We start from the raw sequence: 21,974 nt of genomic DNA, 5'->3' as shown, positions 1-21,974 counted from the left end.
CGGCCCTGTTCACACTTGAGGGACGCGGTTGGCGGTTTCTCGGCGAACACGCATCCTTTCGGGGGGTTTACGAGACTTGCGAGTGGCAACCCTGTTTCACAATCCAGAATCCACTTGTGTTCCCAATTCAAATCCAAGAAGAAGCCTCCCGCAAAAACAAGCATGGAACAGCTCGCGAGCAGCAGTGATGAGGACCTCAGCGACGAAGAGGCTGCTGGTGTAGCTCTAGTTGCAGTTGTTTTGGCGTCTCAGGGAAGGGATAAGCGCAAACGTCCCAGAAGATGGTGGGTCCGCCCTTGCTTCCATGAAAGAGACGAGAAGGGACAGGGAACGAGCCTCGTTCCCCTGTTGCGTTCGCGGAACGTGGAGTACTACCGCGAGTAAGTGATCTTTCTATGTTCACATTACGTGTTCATAAAAAGAAAGCGTAGCAGATCGAGAATAAGTGTAACATTATTCCATCAGTTTCCTCAGGATGCCTCCCAGCGCGTTTGACACGATCCTGGACCTGGTCCGCGACCGGATCAAGAAAGAGGACACGAACCTCCGGAAGGCCATTCCTCCTGACGTGCGCCTCGCACTAACGATAAGGTAATTGCGAGAGAAATAGAGAGAATGATATTGATTGCCCGATGGTAGGAAATCTAGGTAATAACTCCAACAATAATCACACGCGCGTAAGTCAGTACGAATTTTTGACGCAACAATTTAACATACAAAAAATTATACCATAAAACTGAGCTGTTGACGCAAAAGTTCGACGTCCAAACAACTAAGCTGTTGACACAAATGTTCGAAATTCAAAAATATCGCAAAACCAAGCGAAATAATGATACCATCAACTGTGCTTAAAATTGTGTACCAAATAGTCAGAGTCAAGTAGAGGGTTTTGAAGAAACAATTTATAACAGCTCGTTCGGCTGCAGGCTTGACGCAGTTATCCAATTTTCTGAACAGCTATGAGATATTTGAATTCGAAAGAAGTTAAAAGAGCACTAGTGACAGAAGTGTCCCTCAGTGACTGAATTCTTGTCATACAAGCAGTAATGCCAACCATATGATATGTAAAGTTCTTGAACCATTGCTTTCAACATTTCTATGTTTTCTGCCAAGATTTCTTGGTGCTGGGGAGACACTACGGAGCTCATCCTGCAACTTCCTGATCGGAAGGTCGACCTGCTGTGGAATTGTCTCCGAGGTGTGTACCGCCCTGTGGGAGGTGCTTGGGCCTCTTTACGTAGCCTGTCCGGAACAGCCAGAGGAGTGGAAAAGGTATGCAATTTTTTACTCGAGCATACTAAATGCCCCAAAATTATTCACTTGTAAGTACCTTTACTCAATGTCTCTTTCGTACACGTGAGTACTTTGCAAAATTTTGTGCATTACGAAGGCAGTAAAATTAATTTGTCATGCTAGAACAGCTGAAAATTTAGACCTTTATGTTCTGAAAAAATTTCCTAATTTCCTCAAAAGCTAGGGAACAGTTCAACATAGTTCCCTGTAATTACAGAAAAGTGTGAGCTAATGTTCTGCCCTGGTCGCTACTATCACATTAAAAAAGTGGGCAAAGCTAATAAGATGATGGGTAAAAACATGATGGTAGGAATTAGAGGAGGCGGCATAGCAGCTCAAGCCGACTAAATGGACAGCCTTGGAGTGAAGTCGGAAGTAGATGTTGCAGTTCATGGACACACACATAAAAGTGTGTGTCCATGAACTGCCATCATGTTAACACCAGAAATCAAAGGCTATAATTGCCAATGATTTCTGGTGACATTGCATTGAAAAATGACAAACACGAAAATTGGGCAAAATTCTTGTATGTATTCTAGTACGCTTCAACTCTCATGGGCTTTTGAGGAAACTAAGACACTACTGGGGATCTATGTTGCCACAGGTCGCTGCTGATTTTGAAGACAGATGGAATGTCCCAAACTGCATAGGAGCAATTGACGGCAAGCATGTTATCATTGAGTGCCCAAAGCTGTCTGGCAGCCTTAACCACAACTATAAAGGCTCCTTCAGCAAGTCACTGCTGGCCATCAGCGATGCAAGATACAGGCAAGTTTTGAGTCTTCTATTGCTAAAGCAGGTGATTTAAAGACAAATTGCCCAGTGAAGGGTACACAAGCAGCTTCAAGTGAAGGGTGGGAAGACTTACGTCAAAAAGGACACTTTGCGTGTACGGCTGTTTTCATCTGTTATTGGTAATACTTGACCTCCTTTGATGTTTGCTGAAACCATTCCCCATTATGGTGCAATTACAGCATACACACATACACATCTCTGTGCGTAAAACTTTATGCAGTCATGTTTATGAATGTAGGGTATGTTACCATGAAGTACAACTCTTGAACTCTTGTTGATTCCTGCCGATATTTTTCAAAACTGCTTTTAACATAAACATAATGTACTGAGGCTAGCTCGTAGCACTTCTTGTGATGCACCGCTTAGTAACGGAAGTGCATCACACAAAGATCCAATTATAAAAAGAAAGCGTGGAAGTGCTCGGTCTCAAACCTCCATTCCGCCGGCATTGAAGCCAGTGTTGAAAGCTGCGTGGTGACAGTGCACATGAAGGAAGTGTGGCTGTGTAGAATATCTGCACAATACTTGTTCACAAATTGTGGTAGTGTGTTGAGGGGGCGAGGGGAGAGGACAATCACATGCTTGGAAGGAAACTCGGAGACGCAAAGTACTATGGTCAGAGCTGGTGTGTGCGACAGCGAGACGCTAGCTTCGGCTTGCACCCCCACTCGAGGTTTAGCGAATTTCGACAGCCACCCGAGCTTTACAAGGCGCATAAAGGAAATTTTAGTGAAGGCGCGACGGAAACTAGGCTCTGTAGCCCATGCTGCACACATTATGCCGCCAAGAGCATTGATACTACCTCGTCTAGAGTTTTGCTCACCTGAGTGGAGTTCCCACCAGGAATCCCTTCAACAAGCCCTGAAGGGTGTGCAGCACAGGGGTGCTCATACACTATACAGGCAGCTGCCTCAAATAATACATTCTGTGTTAATAGTACCTTTTAATTTCAGGTTTCTCTATGTTGAAATAGGACACCACGGCAGTGAGAGCGACGGGGAAATTTTTACCCGCAGCCAGCTTCAGCGGCGCATTAATTGTGGGGAGCAGGGGCTGCCTCCTCCAGCGGCAGTTGGAGAGGAAGGGGACCTGCCATACTTCTTGCTTGGGGATGAGGCCTTTCCCCTAAAACCCTACCTCATGAGGCCATACCCGAGGAAAAGTAAGTAATGTGTTGCTTTGTTTCATGCCTAACTTGCTCTATGTCTTGCAAGGATTCGAAATGCATTACGGATGAAGACACATTTAATTGCGGATCAACATAAATTGTTTGAGAACCTGCTAACCCCTAAACGTAACCTAAATTTGTAAAAAAAAATGTTGGACACTCATGCTGCTGAGAGTTGATGCTAACGACAGCTGATTTCGGTCGCCGTTATAGCCAGCTCATTAATAACCTCATGAGGTTTGTTGGCTCATATCATATGCTACACCTTCCCCCAAGGATTATAACGGCAGCGGTATATCAGATGTAGGCATGGTAGGGATCAATTGAACTTGTTTCGGCCACGAGTGCATAGCACTCTTCTTTATGTCGGTGAAGCGATGGACAGATGTCAACTAAATTACTACTGTTGACTGATGTCTGCAATGTTACTGGGCACTATTTGCTAGCATGACCCAAAAGCTCCAGAAATGTACGCCCATTTGTTTCTTCTGACCGAGACCAGGTTATAGGAGCACCCCGTCATACACATCAAACGTTTCCTTTGTGATGTTCTCGTGATTCTTGTCTGCCTGACAGGTAAGACTTGTGGAAGTGAGGCTTGTGGACGTTATTTGTGGTCTGTAAAGGGTGACACCACAGAGACTTATAATTAATAGGCAATAGGTTAAGAAATTGGTTATTATTTTGCAGGCCTCATCCCAACAGCTGAGGAAAGACAGCAGTCTGCAGCTCGCCCTTCGACCAGCGCTCCCCAAGCTGGTGACCCAGCAGACGAGCAACTGCCGGACGACGATGCTGGAGACCTATCCGACAATGATGAAGCCAACAGAAAGGAGCTGCGGCGTCGGCGCAAGATTTTTAACTATCGCCTCAGTCGTGGCCGGAGAGTAGTAGAGAACGCCTTCGGCATCCTTGCCCAAAAATGGCGCATCTTGAGAAGACCCTTCCGAGCCAACGAAGAAAATACAGACAAGATTGTTACGGGGTGCGTTGTGCTCCACAACTTCCTTTTAAAGGATTCGGAGGTATCAGCCACATCGTACTGCCCTCCCGGCAAAGCTGACCATGAAGACTGGGAAGGACGGAGCGTCAGTGGCAGTTGGAGGGGCGATACTGACAATGAGAACGCCACGCTTCAAGCCCTCCCCAGAACTGGCTACAATTCAACCAGGCATGTTCCATTTTCCTCACTGTGTTGCTTTATCCGTGCTAAAGTCAATCTCGGGCTAGTATACGCAGCAAATGTAGGACTTGAGACTCTGTCGACAATTCCCACAAGAAGTACCATCTCTAATAATTAAAAGTGTGCAAATAGTGTTTTTTGTAACCGAATCGAATAGTGATGAAACCGAACCAAATCGAGAAGTTTTATAATTGCAAGTCTATGACATTCTAAACATTAGCTCAAAGCCCCACTTCCAGTGCAAACTTTTTTATCTTTGATAGCAAAAGCACGCACGCACAGCTAAATCGCAACGGAAGCCACAGAGTGTGTGCTGGAGGCGATGCTTCTACTGCACTCTTAACCTTGCACTGTCTACGGTGTGGCTGTTCTATTTACAGGGAAGCCTACAGGGTGCGGGCAAAGCTCACCCACCACTTCGTGAACGGAGGAGCAGTCCCCTGGCAGGACACCATGGTCATCGGACCTAGTGGAAACTAATGAAAAGAACTGCTGTTACAAGTGATTTATTTGTTCTTTGTTCAGGACTCCGCCTCTTGCCTACAGATGGCTTCCATTTGCGCTGAAAAAATGACATTTTCTATTTGGTGCATTGCCTGCAACTGGCTACGCTCATCGAGGGTTCTCAGTCGACCAGCGATTGACATGCTAAAGTGGTGAACAGCGTCCTGGCAGTTCTCGGCCCTCCTGGTACGCCTCTCCTGAATGCTCTGCAGTAGGCCAACACAGGCACCGATGGCGTCCTGCGTACCAGAGCCGCTCTCTTCTGGCTTGGTATAACAAATTTGTGTGAAACAAGCTCAGAATAAGTACTTTATAGATTGCTTACCTTGACTTGCTGGCAGGTGACTGACGTGCCCGCTGTTGTTCATTTTGCCTGCATTTGTACATACAGGTTTTATTTTCTGCATGTCTTTAGGGCATCAGCGTAGCGTGATCACGTGTGACATTCATTGTAAATTTAAATGATATCCTTGAGGATGAATGCTAATTTTTTATATCAACAATCAAACTATGATAGAGGAAACCTTACCTTGGGCTGCCGCCTGTCAAGCCCGATGCTCTCCGTTCATCGGGCCTGCAAAGAAGGGGATTTTGATGAAACTATGTTTTAATATGTGGGGCTTTAAAAAAAAAGTGTCATCGTGAACTCGCGGCTCGCACTGTTCATCATTTTGCTCATCAGCCCTGTAGATAAAGCAAGAATTGCGTCCACCTAAATATATCAATAGCAATCTTCAACACAATACTGGAACAACCAATACCAACCTTCTTTCCTCCAGGTGACCACTGCCATCGTTGGTACTGCTGGTGGTACTGCTGGTGCCACTGCTGGTGCCACTGCTGGTGCCACTGCTGGTGCCACTGCTGTTTAAGTATCGTCATGGTGAATTGATGTGACAGCAAAGAAATGTAGAAAGAACAAGTTGCGTATATTTTTAGCATTGTTTAATCAACTAAAACCTACCTCATCTCACCATAAAAATCCAAGTTTGTGTGGAGGCTGAAATGACATGCGGGTGATTTAGTGCCTTTGTGTCACAAAGTTCCACATATTTTTAAAGAGGTACGAGTACATACCTTGGAGTGGGCGTCACTGGTTTCATTATTTCCTCATTTGGATGTAGTGGGGCCAAGTTATTTTGATAACTTCCCCTGCCCTAGCACCACTCTTCATGCTGTCAGATATTTTATTTTTTTGCTTTTGATATGAATCCTTGGCATTCTTAAATTTGTTCGCCAAGACACTTCCTGAAAAAAATGAAACCGTGATGCACTAACTTTTGACACCAAAACACATCTATGCATTGTAAGAATTGCGGCTCAAACACGCGCTGCTTACAAAGTGCTGAATGATGGTTACTGAAGCGCTGGTCTATAAATATGCTCGTTCGGAGGAGGTGCCATCTATACTCCGTTCGCGTGCCCCGAGGTTTCAACAGCGCTACCGTTGCACGAGCGCTCGTGCACCGGGGACTCCTTCCAAAGTCGCGTGCGCGTTACCAACAGATGCTCGCTTGCGCGATAGCCCTCGGTCAGCTGAATCTTGGCATAGCACATCACACCGAAATTGGTAGTTTTCCTAACTCGCAGCTGAAGAGTGTTTGAGCGCTTTGGAGGACACTAGAATCCGAGCCAAATAACAATATTCGTTCACGATAACAAAAAAAGTACATGCCTTCGACACCGCCGAGATCCACGCCGAGGGTGCCCCAAAGCTCGTCCTTGTAAGCGTTGTCTTTGTACTTCGGATGTCGTTTGTCGTAAAGGCAGGGGTACTGCTTTATCAGGTCCAATAGGACCTCCGCCTTCATCGCATGTTTTTTCTTTTTCGCCGACTCCACTGCACCGGTGCTTCGAACGGTCGCCATCTTGGGACTGTGCCACTGTGCAGTCTGCTAGCGTGACGTCAACCAAACGTCGCGGCAGCATCGAGTTCCTATTGGCCCACTTTCGGGAACCGCTCCGCAGTCGCCGAAAGCGGTTCTGAAAATTCGGTCTCGGACCGATCCTGAAAACGCGCCCCAACCGCGCCGCCCCAGCCGCTTTTGCGGCTGGAAATGACCCGAACCGCCTCGCGTTTGCGGATCCGCCTCCAGTGTGAACCGGCCATAAGAGCTGCGCTCTAAAAAAGTAACAAGGTAGAAGTAACTCGTTACTAGTGACGCGTTGCGTAGTACATGTCTGTTACTGACTAGCCAGAAACGCGCAGGGTGTGGTTCGTTATGCTCACGCTGATTGCCTCGGGATTGGTTCTTTTTGCGTTCTCATCGGTGAATGCCGCAATTTATTGGATGCGGAGCGATAATGAGATGCATTGGATTCATTCCACCCTGCGTTTCTTACGTTTCGGTGATTATACCTACGACATGTGTGATCCCATTCGCACACAACGTCCGTTCATCTCGTGTCGATGTATAGCCGGTAGAGTAATAGCCACCTTTATTATTAAAAGCCTGTCCATTCCCCGACGGACCCATGGAGCTCTCGGTTGCCGCAAAAAGGCGAGGAGTGGCGCCAAACGGGTATTCCACTTTAAAAGAAAAAGCTTTTGTTTACTTTTTTATACAACACTCGGAGACCCAATCACCGCAACTTATGGAGGCAGCTGAGCAAATGACGATGCCGAAACGTTTGTTTACTGTAGACCAGAAAACGCAGTCTGAGTTGGGACATTAAGCAATGCAAAACGTCACGTTTGCATTGCTTAATGCCACAACTCAGACTGGGTTTTTTGGTCTAAACATATATTTCGTCATCGTCATTCGCTGAGCTGCCTCCGTAAGTTGCGGTGATTGGCTCTTCGAGTGTTTTGCGCGTGAACGGGAAAGTAGATGCACGGGCTTTCTTTAGAGTTTCCCCCATGGTAGCGTTACTACCGCAGAGAAACTTCTGGCGTGGCCTAGAGTTCCTGTATAGGGGAGCCTATAGAGGAACTCTAGGGTGGCCTGGGAACCAACGCCACACGGCGGCTTGCGGCCTCTTCGCGAAACACATCTGCGTTTGCATGTTTACGTTACATCCGAGATCCTAGTCCACACACTCAGGCGCGATCAGCGAGAGTCAACACGGTGGGAGAAAGAAAAAGAGGAAAGGAGGCCATGAAAGGAGGCTACCAGCGTACCAGCGCATTGAGAAACGGTAGAAAAGCGAATAACAAAAAACCAACGCTTTTTTTTTTTTTTTTTTGTACGAAAGAAACATTACAGAAAGTAGCGTGTCCGTATTTCCGGATTTTACCGCTGGGGCATTCTTCTGCACTTCCTGACAATCCCCCTGCGTGCGCCTTTTTCCCTGATCTTCTTTCCTCTTTACAGCGGCAACGTTATTTCGGGATTTGACAGGCATTTTTAGAACAAGGATCTCTAAACTTGTGACTAAGGGCCGGATCAGGTATTTGTCGCGGTCTCAAGGGCAGGAAAAACCGGAAGTACTGAAAAACGAAAGAAATCAAACAGATTAACCCAAAAGCATTAAAACACAAGAATAAATGTTAGAGTGAGTGTTAAAAAAACCCAAGGTGTATAATACGTATATTTTCATTTTTAAAAGTAAAATTTATTTAATTATGACATTACAAACAATCGTGAGCAAGAAAATTTACCAGGTCTAAATCAGGGCGCACGGGAACTTTGGCGCATTCGCGGAGTGCAAAATACTACTGAAATGAGAAAATTAACGCTTACAATATGCAATACTGAGTTGTGACAGAGGACACTAAGCCCAATGCATGTACCATCAGGTTGAAATGAAAGGCGATCACCGGACGCCCCGCCGGAGCGCTTCGGTGATCGCCTTTCATTTCAACCTGATGGTACATGAGAATGCAAAGGAATTTTTTCAAGTCACACGGGCGTGAAGCAGGTGACCATAAATGGTGGCTGGTGCTGGCAAATGCAATAAAGGAAAATCAGGCGAGAGGACCCGCGATAGGATACAGTTTTTCTCGTTCTTTCTGGTATCCTTGTTTGCTCATTTGATGCGCGTCGCCGCGTAGTTTCTTTAGACGCACTTTTTGCGCCGGTAGCAGCGGGTCTGTGGGAAGCTGATCGCAGGACGGGCTTCATTGGAAGGACCGCTGCTGGCCGCAGGCCCGTTGGAAGATTTTCGCGGGCCCGCGGGCCCGCGGGCCGGGGCTTAGAGACACCTGTTCTAGAGTAAAGGATGCTATGGCAGAGTGCACTTCCCATGACAATTAAAAAACAAACAAACAGTATATGCCCCGACACCAAAGAACCGTATAACATATCGAACCTACAGTCAGCGGAAATATGAGCTGGCCCAGTTTAGTGTAAACTGAAAGGGTTTAAAGGGCGCACGGGAGTTTCTCCGGCATTACAGGCTTTCATATTGACGGATACATTGCGATAGTCGGAAAATATGGCAAGCGTGACTTGTTTGCCGTCTCTGTCTGAACGCTGCTGGGCCAGCGCCAAGTAGGTGTACAATCATTCCAATATAAGCAAGGCGCTAGGAGAGTGATGAAGTCAAAATATCTGTTTCGACATGCTATAGAACGTTTGCGATGTGACCCTTCCGAATGACGTGATTTTGTGATGCGTGGTGACAAGTGTGTCACATAGGAGACTTGGTTCCTTTTTTATGAGTATTTACAGGTTAACTCAAAAAGTCGCAGTGATTTTCATTTACAGAAAAGGTCCGCAGCGCCGAAGCATGGTAGCCAGCAACAGTCCACAATAATAAAATAAAACACACAATAATATGATAGTAATACGATATACACTAAAGGTTACCAAGAAAGAAACAAAAGTGCACGCAACGAACACATTTTAAAAATTAGGATAATCTTTTGGGGAAGATTGGTGCCACATCATTATGCAGAATAGCCTCGGCCAGGCAACGTTACAATCAGTATTTGCACGTTATTCAAAAACAATAATAACTTTTTTTTTTTTATTTTAGTCTGTACGAGATCATATTTACTTTATCTTCCTTAAATTGCCCACGTGACTTCAGTTGTAGTTATGCAATTTGAAGTACATAGTTTTGTCAATCCCCCTCAGATAATAAAAAATGCAAAAAAAAAATCCTCTGACGAACATTTTTTTCGTCTTAAAGGGGCGGTGAAACAATTTTTGTACTTTACGCGAATACCGCTTAGAACCAATCCCTGACGTTTATGACCAATGAAACACTCTTTCGTTTTTTCCCCACAAAATAAACGACAGAAAAAAAAAAAAAAAAAAAAACTTTCAGTTATCTTTTTTTTATTTTAGTGAAGAAGGGAGAGCAGCGGAGGTGGTAGCTTTTGTTCGAGGACTCTGATATGGCCAACTGCACCTGTATTTTCACGGGAAAAGCAGTCACAACCTTCAGTGTGCATGACAAGATTGATGCGATTAACCAGACCCTGGATGCATGAAGCAGCCGGACGGAAAAAAAAGTTTTTTGGAACGTCCTTCCCCAGCTGAATAGTTTTCAGGAGTCCTCTGAAGTGAAGCTTCAAAGGAAGTTGAGGACCGCGATATAAGAGAAACAGCAGTCCCTGAGATCAAGAACGGTAGAATAGTTTTGCCATCTCCGTGCCGACACAGCTGGATATTTAATTAATTTCAAGAGAAAGCCATTCGAATACGACGCACTGCCTGAGCTTTCCTGCAGCACATCTTTACAACATGTGTTCCTGTAACGTCCCCTTACCGATTTGTGAGGGCGAGCGCTTTCGTAATACCCCCCTATGTGAGAGAACGCACTAACGCTCTTGCTGATACTTTCGATGAAGTTCCAGTGTGAAGCCACGTTTTCTGCATTGGTTCACATCAAATCAAAGTCACAAAACAGGTTGAGGTTAAGACAGACTCACGACTTGGATTTTCTTCCAGTAAACTTGACGTCAGAAGCCTTGTTTGCAACATGCAAAAGTACTTTTCACACCGTTCGTGTAATGTGAGTGCCAGTTAATATCAAGGACATGTAACGTAATTCGTGCAGCTGCAAATATAGTACCCCTCTCTAATCCTTGATTCGCGTGCCTTTTTATGTGTGCTTTCTCTTTATAAATTTTGTGCTCAGTGGAAGTCCCTGGATATTCTTTGAGTCAGTTAGGAGGTCCGGGACGACCAAAATATTGAGAAGCACTGGTATTGAACACCTCTAATTGGATACATTATGTATTCAGGGCATTTGTGGCACAGATAGAAAATGCCGAATGACAAAGTAGTGTGGTACAGTGTCCAAAAATATTGGAATGGTTCAGTGGCTACCACACCTTCCTGGTTATGAGGAAACCAAGAGTTCAAATCCTGGCTAGCACAAAATTGCTTTTTGATTACTTGGGAATCTTTATTTACATTTGATCAGCACGGTTCGGTTATACGCCCAACAGACGAAGCATTTTGTGCCAGCACTTCTGGCAAGCTGCTGCTAAGTAGCCGTTGCTAAACATCCTCGATTGAACAATTTATAAAGTTTAAAATAATATTTTATAAACAACAGTAGATTGTGATAGAAACACACGTCCAGTGGTGTCCCATTCTGGGAAGGTAGAAAAATATTTTCCACTTGCATAATTTTTTTCGTGACTATGCCGGCGAAGTTCCTTGAAGCACATCATATATGATGTGCTAAATGGAAATCTGCTGGCAGATTATAACGATATCAGGACAATAGAGCTTCTGGCATCGATATGATTAAAATACAGCTATAGACCAACTTATGTTTACAAACAAACCGGTACGACCCCAGTGGAGGCGAGCGGCGCCGCGAATTCGTTATGGGGTGTGGGCAAATTGCGCGCAGTCCCCCATCAACAAATAATTGAGATGCGAGGGTCTCGGTGTTGGTGGGAATTTCTGTGCTCCTTTCTGTGTTGGGATTATTTATCCTGATGTCTGACTAATTCAGTGGCCTCGACGAAATTAACACGGCTGGTGACAGAGCGAAACTTGCGAATTTCACGCACGGCCATCAATTCCGCGCGGACGCCGTAGTATAGAGCTTGATTCACGTGATGAAATCTGCTTGTTGTTTTCCGTTGCGACGTCACTCTGGCAGCAATATAAGCGAGATTGACACCTTCGGTACTCAATGTCGAAACTGAAAATTGTACGCCAAATTAAACCGAGTGAATCAGGAATAACAAGTCGGCGATCGCCTTGTGTCTACTGTTACTCAGAAGTAGAACTAACTTATCCAAGACAATTTCCAAGCGTATACCATTCTAATAGTCCATAATATCTTCTTATCGAACGCAATTACTCCGTCGACGGCGCATAACATTGATGTGGTTCACTGAACCCTGTCGTATGCACGAGCATAAGACCGTTTGAACGCGCGGACGATTGTTTGAACGTGAACACGCGTTGAACGTAATCCTAGTGGTTCGAATATTGCTCGGCGGTTGTCCCGAGTTCATGTTGGGATACGACAAAATGTCTTCATGAATCCTCAGCGCTTCGTGCATTCGACCGTGCTCCGACGGAGTTCCCTTCGACGGCCCATGATTACGTTCTCGAACGGATCGGGCAGGTAAGACTCGTTCGAACTGACCTTCACACTTTTTCCAGCCTTTTCGGTGCTGCCCCAGTCTACAGAACTGTCCAGCATTATAACCAGGAGGCAGGCTTCTGCTGGTTTCTGGCAAAACAACATACCAATGCCCGGCCCGCAAGGCGACTTCCGCACACACCACACACCGGAGGTGCGGCTTAAGCTCCACCACCGTGGCGTGACATAACGACCTTGAGTTGGTGTATGCTCGTTTTCACCTCAAGAAAAATGCAAGTTTTCCGCATTATTCATTCACCGCGCAAAGCGGATCTTACAATATTTCGTTGTCGGAGGAAGGTACGATGCTTTTGGAGTTTAAAACGTGTGTCTTGATAAGGTAAGATTTAATGTGTCTAAAATGCACCTACATATATTATTCTTTACATAAAGGGGCAATTAGTAATGCTCCGTGAGGAGCCGGCCTTTTTTTACTACGGTTCTTGATGTGAAAACTAGTATAGAAATATCAGGGACTAAATATCAACCCCGTGCGTGGCACGAGAAAGATCGCATAGCTTAAAAGACATCTTCCTGACGTAAGTTGTTGCGCGCAACGCAAGACTCAAGAAAAGCAACAATATAAAAATATGATTTAATAAATTGAGTGCTATGGTTAAAATGGGATTCGTGGATAGGAAAACAATCAACCGATCTCACCAGGCGTTGCGCGACGCCACGACTACCGCGGTGCATTCTGGTACCTGTAGTTCTCCCCAGTCTCCTGGCCGCGTTAAAGCGCGTTGCGTGCCAGGCGTTTGGAAACTTTTGGATGAGCACAAGTGTTTTAATCGGGCGTTTACTTACAGTTTTAATGGGTGGCTTCACCTTTTCTGTGCCGAGGTGCAACAATAACAACACCAGGCAAAAAAACATCGAATTTTGTTTTCCCGATAGAAAGCAGCCCCCGAAAGAGTGTCTAAAAAAGGTAAAGAGAGCTGTAGAAAAGCGGCAGGAAAAAGCGTTTTAAGAGAGCTGGAGAAGAGCGGCAGCAAAAAGCGTGTTTTATTTGTTTCTTGATTTGCTTGATAATTTGTATTAACTCTATTGCACGCTAACTAAAGAGTATAAGATTGCGAAACACGAGATAGTAGGGCGTGCCTAAGTGTTCCGTACGTTGGATCTCCCTGAGTACTCGCTCCGTAGCGGTATATCCGTTGGTCTATCTAAATCGGGACCTCCCCACTGCCTTGCGGCTGCGGTTTTTAATTCAATTTTCGCTCGAAGTACATTGGTCGTTTCCACTGGTATTGCGACGACATGTTTCGAGCGCAGCTGCGCTTAAAACAATCGGGACAATCACTAAAAAAATGAGCAGCGATTCTCGGTATGCTTAGCTTGAAATAAAGCGACCTTTTCGAAATCAGTCTTAATTTTCTTTCCTAACAAAACGTGAAAACCTTGCACAAAGCAATTTAGAAGTACAACACTTACCATCAAAAAGGTAGCAAACGAACCTGACCCAACTTGTGGTGGGCTATTATGCCTCAACCTGATTCTGGCTAACGTTACTGGTCCATTCTGTATTAACATGAATCGAGACAGCAGAAACAACATTCACCGTGGGGCAACTCTTACCGTTCGGAGCTTGCGCAAGCAAAATAAAAAACTGAATAGAACCTGTACACAAAATCTCATCTCTACCCGAAGTTTTCAGGTATTTCGCATGGTTAGTTTATTTTGATAAACATGAGTTGTTACGGCGCGTCAGGCATGGTCTTTTTGTAGATCGTTTCTTCTTTGTGTGCAGGCATCTCTTCGCAGTTCATCTGTACCCCATTGTAAAGGCTGTCAACCAGAATAAAACGAGTTTTTGGAAAACTATCGCTCCCCGAGAATGTCTATTTAGCTCGTATTACTTCATACTCGATTAAACGTTATGCCTAAACGTGAGCACTACAAAGGTTTATTCCACCGACCCATTCGATGCTGTTCCGCAGTGCTACACCGAGCCAATGGTCCCTCGCATTTTGTGCTCTTTGAGATTGAAGTAGCTGTTCAGAGATACAATAGTTAGGGTGCAGGCGAGCTGGTGGATGTTAACCATGTTGAATATACCTGAGACTGGGGTAGAAAAGAACATAAAAGTCAAAGAAACAGAACGGGACAGGACGACGTCTCAACGTCGTCCTGTCCCGTTCTCGTCCTGTCCCGTTCTGTTTCTTCGACTTTTATGTTCTTTTCTACCCCAGTCTCAGGTATATTCAACATGGTTAAGTAGATGTTCACTTGTTTCCAAGTTCATTCAGACGTCGGAGCAGCCGGGAGTGCTCGAGAGAGTAGTGGCGTCGTTGTTTTTCCCGCAGTCGGAGTGGGGCCACCGCGTGAACGCAGTGGGCTCAAGCGCGTTCACGAAGACGAAGAAGCCGACGACGACGAACCAGACGACAAAGCGATTCTAAAGCGATAAGAAGACTGGAACTGTTTTTCTGTGCTTGGTAATAAACTAAAGCATCACAAACAACGCAATCTTATGAGGTACAGACATGCAGGAGAATCCAAGCTTATACTAGGGCATTAAAAACTATGATGTACAATAAAGAAAAAAAATTACAAACTATGATGTACTCCCACATCAGAAGCCGGAGAGCTATGACTACACGTAGCATGGCGGCGGCAATACTTTCGGAATGCGCGCGCCTCCGCAGTTCGCTTGGTGGCATCGGTCTATTGAAATCTCTAGTTAAAAAATAAAGGTGCACATTGAAATTTGTTAACTGTTTAGAGCGAATTATTTAATACATTATCTATGCAATGTGTATTACATGTTCGCATCGCTTTGCTAATAAAGGATCTAGAGGACTACAGACAGACGTGTTAGCACTTTAGGTTTTGGTAGCATTTATGAACGCATCTCGGCTTTCATATTTGTGTATACAGAAAATGAAAGACGACTACTATCGATTTGCCAAACAAAAAAGAATGACGGTTCTGCTCTCAGCCAGAATTCAAACAAAAAGAAAAAATCGAGTACTTCGTTCATAACGAAGGTTGTTTATATAAGATCGCGCGAAAGATACGACCGCGTTGACCCTCGGCAAAATAGCAGCGCGAAACTCGGAAGAAGTGACTACGTCACGCGGCCGCCGAGAAGTGCATGCAGACGTGAAGGAGGAACGCCGGTGTCGCGCGCAAACATTTATGCTTACGAACGGAAGTGCATCCCCGCCTTGGTGGTTGAACTACCGCGTTGTTTAAGATGGTGCTCGTTATTCCGCAGCCTTAATGCCAAAATTTGTCGGCTTTTCCGGAAAAAAAAAAGAATCGCAGCACTTCGTTTTGTTTTTGAGCCGGATCGTAGGCGACGCTGCCATCTGATGGAACCAATCAAGGAGCAGCAAAAGTGCACCGTCACGGCTCTCGTGGTCTTGGTGCGTTTGCTATCATCAGCGACTAAATCAATCACGCGCAAAAAGAAAAAAAAAAGCGCGTGATCACGGCGCTTTTATTGCCCCGCGTGATTACCGTAGCCGGTGATAGCTCCTACCACAGCCTCCTCTATACATACTGACAAAGCCTAGCAGATCGTCACGAGAACCGGCCGCCGAAATGGAAAAGGTGAAGCGGCAGACAACGGATGAGAGGAGAGCCACGTGACTGGCGCCCCGCTGCGGCGAGACGCCTAAACACACTGCTCTTGAGCGAACAAGTGTTTCGGGCCCTCGCAGTTGCAAAGGCTGTGCGCTGACGTCCAGGTTCCCCGGGAAATGGCTCTTTGATGCTCTGTTCTACCAGATCCTCGTGCTCCAAATCTTCAACCGGGCACTCTATGGCTCCGTCGTCGAACTGCCAGACTTTGTGAGTATAGAGGAGGCTATGCCTCCACACACAAAAAGGACGAACGTCGTGATGGCACGCTTTTGGCGCCGCTTGATTAGCTCTACCGAATTGTAACGTCGGCTGTGGTAAGACCTAATGTGAAACGGAGCATATGGACCTTTGTGTTGCTTATCACCCGGGCGAAAAATGATAAGTGACTGAGCTCTGGACGCATGCGCAGGGTCTCATATACCGCAGAGCAAAGCAACAGCTCATGCTCAGAAAGCCTTCCACAGCCGAGCAGATCTGGCCGCGCCCAGAAGGCGATTTGTGCAAAGATCTATCCCTAAACTCGCCAAACACAAAGTTTGGAACGAAAGTTCACGGAGTGCGCCGATTAGACGCTGGCGACAATACCGCAAAGTCATCGTCGTGATAGTCCAATCGGTGTGCTCCATGAACTTCGGCCCCAAAGTTCTGTTTGACGAGTTTAGAGACCCTGGGGCCCTAAACTTGTCCAACACAAAGTTGAAGCCGAAAGTTCGTGGAGTGCGCCGATTGGACGTCGGCGAAAAAAGTGCGTAGTCATCGTCGTGATAAACAAATTGGTGCGCTCTGTCATCTCCGGCCCGAACTTTGTGTTTGACGAGCTTAGAGCCCCTGGTCTATGGCCTTCCAGTGCGCAGTTTACTTTGAATTGCATAGTAGGCTGCTGACCCCTTTCGAAAGACTGCCTTCTGTTTGCAGCTGTGGAGTCCCTGTAAAATGGCGGACTAAAAGTGAAACTTCACGGCACACCTTATGCGTTGCGTTGGATTAGAAAGCAAAAGCAAACCCCCAAAAAAGGTCATGAGCGCGCAGTGATGTTGCACTCTCGACGCTGTTTAATTAGCTCGTCGGTTCTTAATGGCCACGCTCCGACGTTTGCTATTGTGTGTGGAATGATATGCACTTCGCACGATGGCAGTTGTTCCGCCATTGTGCAGTGGTTCCGGCATTCAAATATTCGGCACGTAATTTTCGAAAGGGGTCTTTTATAAGTAAACCATACGGCGGTCTCGGCCGCGCTGCCGCTGGTGTCCGTGCACCATCCTCGGCTTTGAGACTGACCCTCCTCCGTTTTAGAGCGCTCAGACGACCCAGAGTGAGGGCAGAATCGTTGTATGTATGCGTTCAGTTTAGACGGGCGAGCACACACACCACAGCGAGAAACACGTCAAACCATGCTGTCCGCGCGTTTGAGCAGCATAGCACCGAAAATATAAGGGCCGCACCTAACGTCCTCCCCGGCCCGCCCCAAGCGGCAAACACGCTGAATCTCGACGACGAGGGACGCCGAAAATCGGCAGGGCAGACGCGTCCGTCTTAGCGCCGCCAGGTGCTTGCGCCGCGCTCGCTGTGAAACGCTGCCTGACGCGCTGGCAGCGTTGCTGACGCAAGTTACGCGGAACCGCGGGGATCGGCCAGTTTGGGATAGAAAGGTGTAGGCCCTAACTTATGGGTGTTGTTGACTTCAGCCGGCCGTCAACCTACGCGCAAGTGCACACTATGTATCCTCGCTTCACTGTGTACACATCGAATTCCCGGGAGGGTCGTCGAACCTTTCGAGTAGTTCACTTATGTATGCGCCCCTCTACGTATTTGCTGCTCGTATGCGGAGCGCGAGCTAGTCCTTATATCGTCAGCTAGAACTCGGTCGTATGCGGAGGGCAAGTTCGTCTGCTTCTTGCGCAGGGTGTAGCGGTGACGTCAGAACACCGAGCCCTGATTGGCTGGTCGCGACCCCCTATCTGAGCGTTGTCTTCTCCGTTGCAACGTCGTCTGCTCGCAACGTCGTCTGCGTCTGTCTTACCTTTCCTGCGACTTTCGAAAGTGCAGAGGCCAGATTCACGAAACGATCTTATGCCAAAAATATGCGTAACACAAAACTTGAGAACAAAATCGTATTTACGAAACAAAATTTTCGGAAGTCTTGCGCAGGTTACGACGAAATCCTACGACAGCTCCGAAGCTGTCTTACGCACTTTTTACGATAAATCAGCATGGCCGACAGCGTCGCGGTCGCGACGACCAACGGACGTTTATTTTTCTACGTGCGCTTCTCACGCGTCCCGACTTCAAGCAGCAAGAAAAAAGTAAAAAGTACTTGAAACAGACCACGACGAACAAGAACGCTGGATCCACAAACACCCGGGAAAAGCTCCAACGGCCACGATTCCACCGACAACGATCAAGTGAGTTCGGCAGATAGGCCTAGCAGGCACTCCGACTCGGCGACCGTCTGCCCACGACCGGCTGGCGTGCTGAATGGAATATGCCCGCGCGACCCTTGTGAACCCTTCTCGTCTTATATTTTGATCGCTGACCTCAATTTTAGATTAAGAGGTCAATCTCTTCCTCCTGTCATCTCCTTGTTTTCCGAGGCAACGGTGACTCTCGCCGGTAGAAGAGCGGTGAATCTCTGACAGAAGCAGGAAAGGTAAAGCAGCCATCGCTTTGACTAGCAGACGTAAAGCAGACGACGTTAACTGCGCCAACCCGCCGACGCCGTTAAAGAGTGAGGAGTCTTGGCGCACACGAAAGGAGGGAAAAAGTATTTGGGAGGGAACTTGCGGGACGCGAACACGCTCACCTCTCGGTTCTTAGCAAACAAACCTCGGCGCCTCGGGACACCTCGCCAGTGAGCCCTTTGACTTCCCTCCTTGATGCGCGTCTGCTAGTTGTTAGACAAAAACAACGTACCGCTCGAGTTATTTCGTCTGCCCTCTCTGAAAGGCAAAGTCGAGCTCGCTCGACTTCCGAAAGTTGCAGGAAAGGTAAGACAGACGCAGACGACGTTGCAAAGGAGCAGACGACGTTCAGATAGGGGGTCGCGTCACCGCTGACGTCACCGCTACATCCTTTCTCATGCGCAAAAGACGAAAATGAGCCCACTTGCGAGGCGTATAGACCTTTGCAAAAAGAGCTCTCTGGCCGCCACCATTTTGCGATTCGAGCGACCTCTATCAGCCAGAAATGTCTGTCACCCCTGAGCTGTGGAAACCCGATCAGTACGATTCCCCACCTGCATTCTGCATTCGAACGTTTCGCCGGCTTTTCTTAAAAGTGTTTACTTTATTTGCTTGTTCAAGATGCTTACCCTTTTTGTTTTGTCTTCCGCTTTGAGAACAAGGGATTACCAAGGCTCGTAGCCTGGTCGGTCTTCGCAGGAAACAAATGAAGAGAGCGAACGTCAAGCATCCCTCGACGCGGGCCGTTCGACGTTCTTCGAGGGTTGTTTCCATTCATATGATCTTCGAAAAGCCTTCCCGGCTATCTTCCCGGTCTTTGCGAAAAATAGCTTATAGGATCGGGTCCGGGATATATGGACGGAATAGACACGTTCGTTTATTTGCTTTTGTGCTGTGCAAAGAAAAAAAAAACAGGTATCTTCAAAACGTTCCCCAAAACAAGTCGGTGTCCGTTCGATCGTCGTGGAGTGACTGTCGTCGACAATGTATATTGGATATGCTGCGTTATTTGAGAGCTTTCTCAAATCCTTTTCGAATAAAGTGTCATCGTGGGGTACGTACAATATATGTTATTCGATGGATGAAACTCGTTAAATTTCATGTTGTGAGCAAGGAATACCCAATCATTTCAGCTAACCTTTGTGGTCAAATACTTTCAACAGTTAAGATCTTTTTAGAACGAGACGGATGGGTGTATTGTGTCGTAAAAAAATCAACATGAAATAAAACAAACATTGTATTTGCATTTGTTCTGTCTCGCGAAAAATAGCTTTCATTTGTTTGTTTTTGTTCCCAAAAATAGTTCAATGCTTTCTTAAGAACCTCGAGAACTTGTTTTCGCCATGGAACACAATAAAAAAATTATTAAGTGAGGCAATTTATCCGCCACCAGCGTGCGGCATTGCGCCTACGCAGGCAGCCACAGCCCACTAACGAGAAAACCCGCAGCCGAGTGCAGTCGGGCAACACTGACGCACACTTTCAGCACTAGGGAGGCGCGCTGTAAATCGCTTCGTTCGAGACGGCCGCTGGAAACGTCTATACGCCTGCGCAGTGCATGTCTGCTTCTTTCGCGTGGCATGGCGGAGACGTTAAAATACAGAGCTCAGATTGGGTCTGATTCGAAGGATAGCGGGTTGACATCGATGCTATAGCTGCCTCGAGGTCTACAAATTACCCTTCCAATCACAGTCAATCAGACCTCGGCGCTCTAACGTCATCGCAACTCCCTGCGCAAAAACCAGACTAAACTTGTACTCCGCATACCTTATGGTCAGGGGTTTCAAACGCGCGGCCCGCGGGCCGCATGCGGCCCGCGACTCCCTGGGACGCGGACCACAGGCAACCGGCTACGAGTCCCGGTTCCCATGTCTCGAGCGATAGAAATGGCATGCGCCATAGTGATCTCCTATCATCGACTCCTTTTCACTCCAAAAGTAGCTCTGCTCTTTTGACGTATTCACATAGTTTATAGTTATCTGTGTTCATTTGCCCTTTGTCTCGCTTAATATTTTCGTTTCCAGCTTCCTTGTAATGTACAACCGTTCCGCTACTAGGCTGCAAGCGTGAGCTATGCGTCGATGGATGCATCTTGGCTGCGCGAACTCTCGATCAGCCGGAGCAGCGGTCAAAGATAAAGCTACGAGCTAGGGATTCTCGCCTTCAAGAAAATGTCATCATTAAAAGACAAATGTTTGCTCGGAGTGTTGTCAGAAAAATCGTCAGGAAAGCAAGAACTGCCAAATTAACCGATTGTTCTCTAGAAACATGTGAGCTTGCTTAATTCCGAAGTTAATTCAGCGACGGGAACGACAGTGTACTTGTCCTCTTGTTCTATTAGAAACGGCTGCACGTTGGCGGGGCGGTGTGATTTAAATTTTTGTTATCACATGAGGTCAGGGCCCAAAGTAGTCATGATACAAAGGAAATCAAAAGACGTCACTGGCAAAACTGTGATTTTACAAAAAGTTCCGGTGCGGGCTGTCACACCACCTGCACAATTTTGTTGGACTCAGAAACGCAGCGTGGCTGCATTATTATGTTCGCGCTTCTAGTTTCGTGATTGGTTATTTGTCGAGCTTATAGACAAATGCAGCCATCTCATTGGCTGAGGAGTGATAATAAGATGCTTTTGGGACAAGCCACGCCCCCCTGCGTTTTTTAATCTGTAACTATATGAGGAGCCAATCATGTTTGTGTAATTCTAACCCCATTTCATATCTTTTTTTTTTCTTTTTTTTTTTAAAGGCGAACGCCTTTTTTGGTACGCCCTCTTTTAAATTGAACTGGGCTTAAAATTTGCCATGAACGGAAAATCCACCATTGCTCGAAGTACGTCGAACCATTTCTACTCTGTGCCTATAATTCACAACTTCTAGTATAGCAATGGTTTTTCAAGCGTTACTTTGCTTAAACCATCTTATAGGTCATCTCATTGTACCGCTAAGGGTAAATGTTTTAACACCTCACTGGGTCAACCAACGCGTTCATTAACTCAGTCGTGCCACGTGGCATCCCCGTATGGAACGATCTTCCCGGATGCTTAGTTACCATTAGCGAGAATGCAGTGTTCCGTGAACAGTTTGAATCATATTTTCAAACCTCTGCGTTTCCGGTTATTTACGTTCGTGTGTATTATGACAACCTTCTATATCAATCCTATGTGTTTATTTTTGTACTTATCTTGTGCCTATGCGACGATTTTGTGTAAAACTGAATGCGCGTTTATTTCTTTTTTTTTTTTCTTCTGAATTTACGT

At 46.4% G+C, this 21,974-nt stretch overlaps 1 protein-coding gene and 1 pseudogene across 1 annotated transcript; one reads left to right on the top strand and one right to left on the bottom strand.

Annotated features, from left to right (window-relative positions):
* The first annotated feature begins 368 nt into the window (after nucleotides 1–368).
* On the top strand, nucleotides 369–4,946 carry LOC120837056 (protein ALP1-like). The gene is made up of 7 exons (XM_042290838.1): nucleotides 369–380; nucleotides 466–591; nucleotides 1,114–1,276; nucleotides 1,898–2,061; nucleotides 3,042–3,250; nucleotides 3,947–4,427; nucleotides 4,820–4,946. The coding sequence occupies exons 2-7, from the start codon at nucleotides 476–478 to the stop codon at nucleotides 4,917–4,919; spliced, it is 1,233 nt and encodes a 410-aa protein (XP_042146772.1). The 5' UTR covers nucleotides 369–380; nucleotides 466–475; the 3' UTR covers nucleotides 4,920–4,946.
* Nucleotides 4,947–4,960: 14 nt separating this feature from the next.
* On the bottom strand, nucleotides 4,961–6,811 carry LOC115332254 (annotated as a pseudogene).
* Between the last annotated feature and the right edge of the window lie 15,163 nt (nucleotides 6,812–21,974).

This window comes from Ixodes scapularis, unplaced genomic scaffold (genome assembly GCF_016920785.2).
Source record: "Ixodes scapularis isolate PalLabHiFi unplaced genomic scaffold, ASM1692078v2 PGA_scaffold1__304_contigs__length_218370807, whole genome shotgun sequence".
Taxonomy (NCBI): Eukaryota; Metazoa; Arthropoda; class Arachnida; order Ixodida; family Ixodidae; genus Ixodes; species Ixodes scapularis.
Note: the sequence above shows the minus strand (reverse complement) of the source record. Positions and strands in the feature narration are given on the sequence as shown.